This window comes from Humulus lupulus, chromosome 7, assembly GCF_963169125.1.
Source record: "Humulus lupulus chromosome 7, drHumLupu1.1, whole genome shotgun sequence".
Taxonomy (NCBI): Eukaryota; Viridiplantae; Streptophyta; class Magnoliopsida; order Rosales; family Cannabaceae; genus Humulus; species Humulus lupulus.
This window is the reverse complement of record NC_084799.1, coordinates 72,740,395-72,750,450: the sequence shown is the minus strand read 5'-3', so window position 1 is coordinate 72,750,450 and position 10,056 is coordinate 72,740,395. Positions and strand designations below refer to the sequence as shown.

The following is a 10,056-nucleotide window of genomic DNA, read 5'->3' as shown; positions in this document are numbered from 1 at the left end:
AACCACCATCGAACCTCCATCGAACCACCATCGAGCAACATCGATTTTTTCATGAAAATCTTGATTTTGAAGGCCCCATCGAGCTGGCATCGAGCACCATCGAACCACCATCGAACCACGTCGATTTTCTGCAGATTTCAAAGTTTCAGATCTGAAAAAAATCGCAAAAAAAACCCAAAAATCATGTCCAAATCTGTTCGAAATGTAGTATTTTAGTATCCTAAGTGTTGAATACTTGCCATTACATTGATTTCTATGATATTTTATCTTACCCATGAATTTTTTTTCAAGAGAGGGAGTTGAGAAGAATGTGTTGAGGGAGAGAGAGGGAAGAGGGAAGAGGGAAGAGGAAGGGGTGAGAAAAATTATGAGAGGGGTATTTTGGGTATTGTCAAAAAATTTGGCATTGTTTTGAAATGATTTAAGTGTCTAGCATTTTTTTGATTTAGTATATCTCATTAAGCATAGAAACTCAAATTTCCCTTTCATAATATGTACAATAGTCAAACTTTGAGGCCTAATTAACTGGATTTTTCATGTAAACCGGATGTACAGTACACAACTATACATAATTCATTAAAAAGAGGGAAAAAAACAGTACTATGTGAAAATTTGGCAATGTAAAGAGATTAACATACAACTGTGGAAAATAATTATTTAAGACTATTGTAACAGAAACATCATCATTTGTATATATCAATATCATACAACTGTAGCAAATGACACAAAGTTTTGAGTTGGTGGGTGAGTATGATAGACTGATTTAACAAGAAACTAGATGAAATGAACCCCACTTTTTGTAATGTTACTAATTCCTTCATTCCCTGACCCTTAAACTAAAAGAAAATTTTTATGCAAATTTTTTTTTTTAAAAAAGGTTTAAATTAAAATAAGTTCCATAAATCTACCAGAAGCAGTGGGAATTACTATTATTGCACTTGTTGTGGTTGTTTAGCAGACGAATAAATCTTCTTCTCCGGTAAGAAAAGCCACATCTGAATCTAAAACATGCCAACTTCCTGAACCTACGAGCAGACTTGAGCCTTAGCCATATGACCCGTTTTGCTCTGACCAAAGAAATCTTGATCCTTTCAGTCAAGCTCTTTTTTCTGCAAAACTGATAGCTTCTAAGAAAAAGTTGCCTCTTTTCTATCATCGTAGAGTTACCATTCAAGTTGGTATAGTAATTATAGCCACTATTGCTCTGTTGATCCAAGTAGTTGTAGTACCCTGAACCAAACGACTCTGTCCTACTCAAAGGCATAGGACCTACATATTGGCTCTGTCCCAGAACCGCCATGTGAAAAAAGCAGAGATAATCACTACCGCTACTCTTGGCTCTTTTAGTATGGTTTCTCTCTTTCTCCTCCTTCTAACTCAAAAACCCAGAAACCAAAATGAGAAACAACACTCAGAAAGACATCTGTAATGAGTTTTCTTCCCCTTTCTCGGCCTCTTCACTGAAAACCCCAGAAACCAAAATGGAAAAGACTTTGATAAAGAGAGGTTTATTGGGTTTTCTCTCTTCTACTCCTCCTAACTGAAAATTCCAGAACAAGAATGTAAATGGGTCTTGGAGAGAGAAAAGAAAAAAGTACATATATAAAGGATTGGGGTGAGTAAAAAAAGGTGTGAATATGTTATGTGGTGCTGATAATACTACGCATATGGTCTTTGCTTGGCTTAATTTGCCTTTGCTTTGCTATGTAAGCGAGCAGTGCGCCGCCACAGAAGCTACAGCCTTAGCCTATGTAGCCCAAGGTAGACTCCAAAGACCAAAGACTGCCCTTACCTGCCTGACAAATGTTTCTATTTTGTCTTAACTGAATTTATATACTAATTCTTGTAAAACATCATATTTTATTAAATATAAAACAAGTCCACTTTAACACGTGGACAGTTGGATGTGGCCTTGATCTTTAGAGATGAACGGTCACGTGCATTTTGTGTGATAGTCCATCTGTTCGTCTTTTATTTCTTGGTCTTAAGTAAACTATTTCTTAATCTTATTACATGTATGAATGATGCTGAGGATTGGATCGTTAGGTTAGATTGTAATAAAGATTATCTCATCTACTTTTACCATTTTGTGGGCCTACATGGACGGTTGTGATTTGATTTCATTTAATTTGATTCCATCATCAACAAAAAATATACCCACCTATTACCATGGTCATGATGACCCCACTTCATAACAACAAGGAACTATTTCATGGCTCTCATTATTACTCCATTTATATCGAATATGTCCATCTTTTTATAAACAAGGTCCATCTAAGTATCAAGTAATAGGTCCAATAAATGGTACGAATTAAGGATATTGCACCCTTTTTCAGATATTATTTATCATAGGAGAATATGTCCTCCGAGCAAAATTAAAGTTATATTCCAGATATTTATTGATATATGCTATCAATAATGTTGCCAAGTGGATTATGTGTTATTTATTGTTATAAAATGATAATATATATGAATTATTAGTCCAAGTAATTTAAAGCAGAAGCAAAAAGCTTTTTGCGTAGGATGGAAAAGCTGCTAGATAGAACATAATGGATAAACTAAGTTTAATTAATAATAATTAATTAGGATGGAAAACGTTTCGATTGGTGCACCAAACACATACAGAATGTATCTTTGTATGCTATACCTTGCAAGTTTTGCCATTAATACGTGGATATATCATATTATCATATATAAATATATGTTATATCATGCACTTGTTATCTAATCAAGCTTAATCTTCTTCTGTTTCAGTACACAACTACACGTATTCATGCATGTCATATTTGAAATCTCAAACATGTCAATGCATGTAGCCGCCATGATGAAACTAGTTAATCCCTTGTGGACCAAAGAGCTTTTCTTTTTTGCGTAGTCAATAAGAAACTTCACACTCCAGTGCAACAAAACCAGCAAATTTCTGAACAAAATTTATAGCAAGTAAGACTTGAGAGATTTGAGATGTCGAAATCGTTTTACTTTTATTAGCGGGACGAACTCAGAATTTTCAAAGTTGTTGGGACTTAAAAATATGCTTTGCGAGAAAGGTAGGTATATATATATGTGTGTGTGTTTGTGTTTTATCAGTTTATAACATCATCACTTAATCATCAATATCTCATCAAATTCATGACTTAAATCATGTGACAATGAAAATATATCTATACACACACAAAAAATGAACGTACAACACTGTATGTAATTATCAACAGGAATTAAAATGTCAATCATGCTTAATGATGGATTTCTCTCTTTTTTTTTTCTTTCTTATTTATTATATGCACCAAGTATGCAAGCTATATAAAATAAATAAATATACACAAGGATACTGCATGTAGCTAAGACGGGAGCTACATACAAAATATGAGAAGGTATTAATGGAAGTCTTATTGCGTGTGTGTCCTCAATAAGAACATGTGAATAAATGAGTGCGAAATCCAATAGAGAGCAGAACAGGTCGAACAAAGCAATGAATTCAATAAAATCGAAGGTCAATTATTCTACATTTGATACTGTGGTGTGTTAAAGTATGACAACTAAAAGTTCTTTATCTACAATACACACTGGACAAACAGACCATTTAAAGACAACTTCGCTGGGAAGCATCACATTTTAAACGGTGCACGGGTGCAGGACTTTAAACTGGTGGGTGGAAATAGCCAGAGAGGGAGTGCATTCAAACCAATATCAGCACATAATTAGGCTTTCCAAAAGAACAGAACATCTCACCTCTCTCCATTTAACAAACCAAAAAAAAAAATGCCCAATACAGATTACGGACACCCTTCTTACACAACTAACATCAATTTCATCCATTATTGTCACCTAGTCTCATTTTCCTTAGCAGCAGGAACCTTTGAAGGGTAACTTGACAAATCCAAGTCAATTAGAGACATGTCATAAGGCACAGAGAAATCAGTTGAAGTATCCACCAGCAATGAAGATTTCATTGCCTCAGAATTAGCAGAATCAGGCATCGATTGAGAATTTTTGGGGGTGCTTGAATTAGAAGAGGAGAGACTAGAGAGCTGTATGTCATCAATCTTGTTTCCAAGCATGTGTTTGTTTTTTCTGACTGCATCCATCTCTGGTCCAGTTGGCACAAAGGTACGTGACCGGTACTTCCTCGTCCCCTCATCACCCTCATTGTGATTGTAGAGAACATAATCATGATAAGTAGGTGCAAACTACAAAAGAAAGAAACAAATAAATAAATAGTTTATGCACCAAAATAAATAAACAAATAGTTCAATATACTCATCAGCCAGCTTGAGTATAGCCCACGAGCCAAATATAGCAGTACTCTACGAGAACCCACAGGCAGAGATCATAGCGTACAAAGCTTACCTGGTGGACTGTGTCATGGTAAAAGTCATTCAATTTTACTGCATGGGTAAGACTTCCTGTCAAACCACGGGGAGCACCAATATTTGCACCAGCATACTCCTTGTATGGGAATGCATAAAGATGACCTACGGCAGCAATGAGCATCTCAACACAAATAATGAAGTTCTGAAACTGAGCAGCTTCATCTGCATTCTTAATCAATCCTGTTTTTGCAGCAAGAAAGACCAACACACCCTGGGGATAGCAAACAATAAGATCAGAACCATATTGAAACGAAGTACGATTTTGGTTTCTCTTCTCAAAACCCAGCTGTTTCCTAAAATAATGCATGGGACAGTCCAAGATATTGATATTGCCAGCACAGAAACAAGTTAAGCAACACTCCTCCACCTAATATATTTTAGGAGGAGCTGTTACTAGCATTACTAGCCTTGGTCATCCTTGCAAATTAGCAAGAGATAACAATATTCTGCATCATTCAACCAGTTTATTCTACATTGAAAATTGAAATTTTTTATGGACTAGCCCCAAAATTCTTGTTAAGAATCATCTCATGCTCATCAACCTTGGTCAAAATCCCTATAAACCTTAATCCAAAATTTATACCTCATGCTTGCGTAATTAAAACCAGGTCCAAAGTCATAAAAAAATAAAAATAATATAAATGAAAAGGCTCAATGCGAACAGTTTTTACCTGCCAATAAGTCAGGAAAACGACAGACTTTATTATAATGAACTTTGGAACTGGATTGAACGGCTGAAGCAGATCTTTACAGGCAACATAAAACAATGCTAATGCATAGAGAGCCATTGTGTAAGATAAGGTGTAGATGATAGTAAGATAAAGATATGACTGTTTTGGATTAAAATTCCCATCCTTGTATTTTCCTTTTGCGTATAGTATGAGTGTGACGGCAACTAATATCGGCTTCAGAATTACAAACTGCAAGCAGCCTTGCTTGCACCTGCGTATAAAGCGTCTGCATCAACAATTTCATAAGTGTCAGTTCATCAAACAGTCTTCATTGTGAAAAACTATATAACCCTATGTTCGATATGAAGGAAAGAAAATATACGAGTGAAAAAAAAATTAGAATGAAAGAATAGAAAACATATTTCTTTCTTGGTTGTTTGGTGTGTAGGAAGAAAGAAAATCGATTTGTTATAAAATTACTACATTACCCTCAAATTATTAATATAAAAATTGTTTTATAAAAATAATTTAGTAATTTCTCACTTGTGTGTTTTTATAAAACTTTTCTCAGGAAAAATTATTTTGTGGTCCCACTCAATATTTTATGGAAAACTTTTCTTTCCTACCAAACGCCCTATTTTTCTCTTTCTTTTCACTTTTCTCTCCTATACTTTCTTTCCTCTCACTTTTCTTCTCTACCAAACATAGGGTAAAAGATGATAAGCGATCATCTTCAATCATAGAAGAAGACTCCCTCTGGTTTGATGCCTTTAATATGATTATTGCAAATCAAGAACAACATAAATGTCTTTCTCTTGAGTAAGAAAATCACACTCCCAAGAAACAGAATTCTAAAATTTTACTAGCACTATAATAAATATATTCTTAATTTGCACTTAATTATCTGATTATGTTTTAAAAGTTTTGCAGATGTACAATATAGACACACAGTATGTTGCATAATAGCCACTAATAAAAAGAAACAAAGCTCCTTTGTAAACTTACCCATCCAATGGTATGGGAGGTAAGCAACATGTCATCAGATACCAAGAAGGCTTTAGAACTCGACCACTTAAACTAAGAACAACAGCTCCTGGGCCACCAACCCATGCCAGGCACAGTGACAGAAAGTTATAGATGACCCACGCTTCATAACTAACAAAATAGAAACAGAAACAGAAATTACAAACTGAGAAAAAAGAAATTGTATGCAGGACTTCACGGTATATTTATGATGCAACCATGATATAAAACACAGCCTTAAAACCATAGTCTGCAATAAAGAAATGTCGTTAAAAAAAAAAACTTTACTCGGCTAGCAATGCACGTAAAGCTTTAGATAAAGGGATATCTTCAAAGCAGAAGAACAAGAAAACATGGAGCATGTTTATAATGAGCAAACTAGTCTCCCTATAGAAAAGTATAGTACTAAATAGACAAGGTACAATCGTAATTCATATAGAAAAATAGGAACAAAGTTCATTTATAACAAGTATCTGGCTAGGTAGAGGTAAAAGAGAACACCCATGACATTTAAAGGAAAATAATATACAAGTAGTCCAATAAGCTGCATATTCAATAGTTTGATGGCCAAATGAAGCCTTCCTTATTCTTCCCGTCGCCAATTGTTATTACTCATTTACTGTGTGATTCAGGTTTTCTATCCAATAACCACCCAAAACAAACATGATTCTTTCCACTTAACTACTATTATATCAATTTGAAATAGAAAGTAACTAAGATTAAGTCACAGTTGTTAAATTTTGGGACTTCAGTATTACTATTAATGCAAAATACATGCAACAGGTCATATACATACAGTTATTGTATTGTACATGCATGTATGTGAATAAATGTTATATTTTAAAACACATTTATCTGCACTCTTGCAATGTCAAATCAGATAGAGGCAGACAAGGCAAAAAGAAATGTAAAGGGGACAGACATGGTTAAGAACCATCAACAGCAGATAATGGATAATCAAATAAGTGATAACAACCGCAAACAACGAGTGCAGAGTACTTACACTTCTCGAATGGAATTGAAATATATTGAAGTGTCTGGTAAAACGAGAGACAAGAAAGACATTAATGCATAAACCTGTCAAAGATACAACAATTCACAAGGGTCAGAAACGTTGCAAAGATACACTACAAACTAGCGTTATAAAACCATTCAAGAACAGCTACAGGTGTAAACAGCACAGTATAAATGACACTGACAACATATGAACACAAAACCCTACAGGAAGCAATTCAATGTAAATGAAACGATCAAACGAAATTCAAAGTTGGTCAATGAAAACATGTTTGCATACAAGTACACTGATAATACTTCATAGATGAATCAATACTCACTGGGACCATAAAGATGATTCGAACAATATATCTTTGATAAGTGGGTTCAGTGTAATTCATCAGGTGCCTGTAGATATGGAAAACAGCGAGAGCAATGGCTCCAACAGTACAAAAGAAGGCGATAATGCTCAGGTATATTGGGACAGCTTCCCCCATTTTGGACGACCTTATTCTCCAAAATTCCTAAACAAATCAACAACGATTATAAACCATAAAACGGTACAACAAATTCCAGATACGTTCTCCAAAACAAACAAGAAAAGGATTACATAGATAAAATCCTGAATTTCATCCAAAGTACCGAACCAAAGCTCGACAAGCCCAAACCCTACACTTATCTGTAATCGAAAATAAACATGATAAAAAAAAGAAAAGTAAATGAAAAGTTGGACTGAGTCCGAACCACTCTAATGGCAGAAATAAACCGCTACATTTTTTTAGAGAGATAGAGAAGAAGAAAACGCGTTTACCTAATAGACAAGTTTTGAGGATTGAAAATCAAAGAAGAAACACAAAATTGGGGCAAATGGCGGAGAAGAAACTTCGTCAGATCCGCTTGAGGGCTAGAGCAAACGTAAAACGCTGCGTTTGATAAGAACGAGGGAAGAAGAAGAAGCACATGAATTTGCTTTACTGGCAGCCAACAATGGTGATTTCTTCCAGTCCCGTTGTATATTACCCGTTTTAACAATCCAAAAGCAAACCAAGATATTGGAATTTTCACCTGTAATTTTCGTTTTCTTTTTTATTTTAAAAAATATTAAATAATCCAATGGTCCAATATCGAAGAATAGTGCTGGAAATTTATAAATTAAAATTATCCAACAAATCACGGACGTACACGTGTACAATCACTAATACATAAACAATAATTTTTGTATTAAGAGGATTTTTGTTGTTGTTAATATAATGGTGTTAGCAATTATTTTAAATAATGCCTCTATTTATGTATAGCATGGTTTTATTTGATTTTGGATAACTAGTGTGTAGTTTTATATAAAATACAAAAACAGATAAAGTGTTTGTAATAATACTCTAATGACCTGTATTTATAGATATTTTGTTATTGATCCCAATCTTCCTCTCCAATTTTCAATATATATTTCTTTAGATACTTTACTAAAACGCCCAGATGGTAAGGGCATTACTATATATTACACCCAAGTGAACTAAAAGAACCCTTTTATTCAATGAATTACTAAATAAAAGGTTTCCGCGTTACTAAGACTTCACCCCATTTATTAGTTAGAGAAAATCTATATATTTACGTAAAAGAAGGGCATCAATCGGATGGGATACTCTACAAAGTATTTTTTTTTTAATTTTTTAAATTTTCACATTTTTTAATTCTTTAATATATTTATATAATAATGTGACACTCTAAAATTGTTTTAAAATATTTTTTTTATTTTCTAAATTTCTCATATTTTTAATTCTTCTTTTTCAAATTTATGATTATTAGTTAATTATTAAAAAAAAAACTATAATATATAATATGTCTAAATATATATAAATCTACATCTATATATTTATATAAAGTAAAGCATCAAGGAGATAACATGGCACTCAAAAATGATTTCAAAGCACTATTTCTATTTTCTAATTTTTAAAAGACACTATAATATCTAAATTATCTAAATATCTAAAATTAAAACTCTTCACAAGTATTTTTTTTGACGTATGTTTTCTCCTATCTTTTTTTTTGAGAAAAAATATTTTCCAAATTTATAATTATTAGTTAATTATTAAAAAAAATAATCTATATATCTATATAAGGTATAGCAACAAGGAGATTGTCTATCACTCTAAAATTACTTCAAAGCACTATTTCTATTTTCTAATTATTAGTTAATAATTAAAAAAGAAAAAACTATAATATCTAAATTATCTAAAATTAAAACTCTTCACAAGTTATTTTTTTTTACGTACTTTTTCTCCTCTTTTTTGAGAAAAAATGTTTTCCAAATTTATGATTATTAGTTAATTATTAAAAAATTAAAAAACTATAATATCAAAACCATCTAAATATTTATAAATATCTAAAAATTAAAAACTCTTCACAATGTATTTTTTTAAGTACGTTTTCTCATCTTTTTTTTAGAAAAAAGGTTTTTCAAATTTATGATTATTGGTTAATTATTAAAAAAGAAAAAAACGATAATATCAAAACTATCTAAATATCTAAAATTTAAAACTCTTCACACGTTATTTTTTTACGTACATTTTCTCTTCTTTTTTTTTTTGAGAAAAAATGTTTTATCCTATTTTCTATTTAGCATATTAATTTTAAAAAAATTAAAAAAATTAGTTACACTAATAAATTACCATACATGTTATAAAAATATATGTTAACAACATATATAATTTATAAATTATAAATTATTTATCATTTTTTTCTCTTTTTTTTATTCTACTTTTCTAATTTATAGCTATTAATTCATCAAGGGAAAAACTATCTATTTTCTCTTTTTTTATTTTAATAATAATTATAATATATGTCAATTAAAAATATCTATACATAATAAAAATACTAAATAATTTATCCATTTTTTATTTAAACATTTTGATAAAACATCTATATCTATATATTTATATAAATGAGAAAATTAAATATATCGATATCACTCATATAAGAAAAAAAATATTAATTTTAATATT

At 31.8% G+C, this 10,056-nt stretch overlaps 2 protein-coding genes across 4 annotated transcripts; both read right to left on the bottom strand.

Annotated features, from left to right (window-relative positions):
• Positions 1 to 666: 666 nt before the first annotated feature.
• Positions 667 to 1,796, bottom strand: LOC133788284 (uncharacterized). The gene has a single exon (XM_062225710.1). It carries the CDS (start codon positions 1,298 to 1,300, stop codon positions 905 to 907), a length of 396 nt encoding a protein of 131 aa, XP_062081694.1. The 5' UTR covers positions 1,301 to 1,796; the 3' UTR covers positions 667 to 904.
• A 1,659-nt stretch (positions 1,797 to 3,455) lies between these two features.
• Positions 3,456 to 8,126, bottom strand: LOC133788283 (uncharacterized). Of its 3 annotated transcripts, none has more exons than XM_062225707.1 (8): positions 7,869 to 8,126; positions 7,668 to 7,736; positions 7,399 to 7,581; positions 7,068 to 7,141; positions 6,047 to 6,196; positions 5,042 to 5,327; positions 4,348 to 4,581; positions 3,456 to 4,187 (listed from the first exon to the last, which is right to left on the bottom strand). In XM_062225707.1, exons 3-8 carry the CDS (start codon positions 7,552 to 7,554, stop codon positions 3,822 to 3,824), a joined length of 1,266 nt encoding a protein of 421 aa, XP_062081691.1. In that variant the 5' UTR covers positions 7,555 to 7,581; positions 7,668 to 7,736; positions 7,869 to 8,126; the 3' UTR covers positions 3,456 to 3,821. The 3 variants fall into 3 exon arrangements, with proteins under 3 accessions (XP_062081691.1, XP_062081693.1, XP_062081692.1); XM_062225709.1 differs by having other exon boundaries at positions 7,399 to 7,583; positions 7,682 to 7,736; XM_062225708.1 differs by lacking the exon at positions 7,668 to 7,736.
• Between the last annotated feature and the right edge of the window lie 1,930 nt (positions 8,127 to 10,056).

What these genes read in the sequence shown, in the direction of transcription:
- LOC133788284 (XM_062225710.1), bottom strand. Translation starts at nt 1,300, where the DNA reads ATGGCGGTTCTGGGACAGAGCCAATATGTAGGTCCTATGCCTTTGAGT.
- LOC133788283 (XM_062225707.1), bottom strand. Translation starts at nt 7,554, where the DNA reads ATGGGGGAAGCTGTCCCAATATACCTGAGCATTATCGCCTTCTTTTGT. An exon ending in CCTCCCATACCATTGGATGG is followed by an intron (nt 5,328 to 6,046) that starts GTAAGTTTACAA and finishes TTGTTGATGCAG; the next exon opens with ACGCTTTATACGCAGGTGCA. An exon ending in TTTTCCTGACTTATTGGCAG is followed by an intron (nt 4,582 to 5,041) that starts GTAAAAACTGTT and finishes TGCTATCCCCAG; the next exon opens with GGTGTGTTGGTCTTTCTTGC.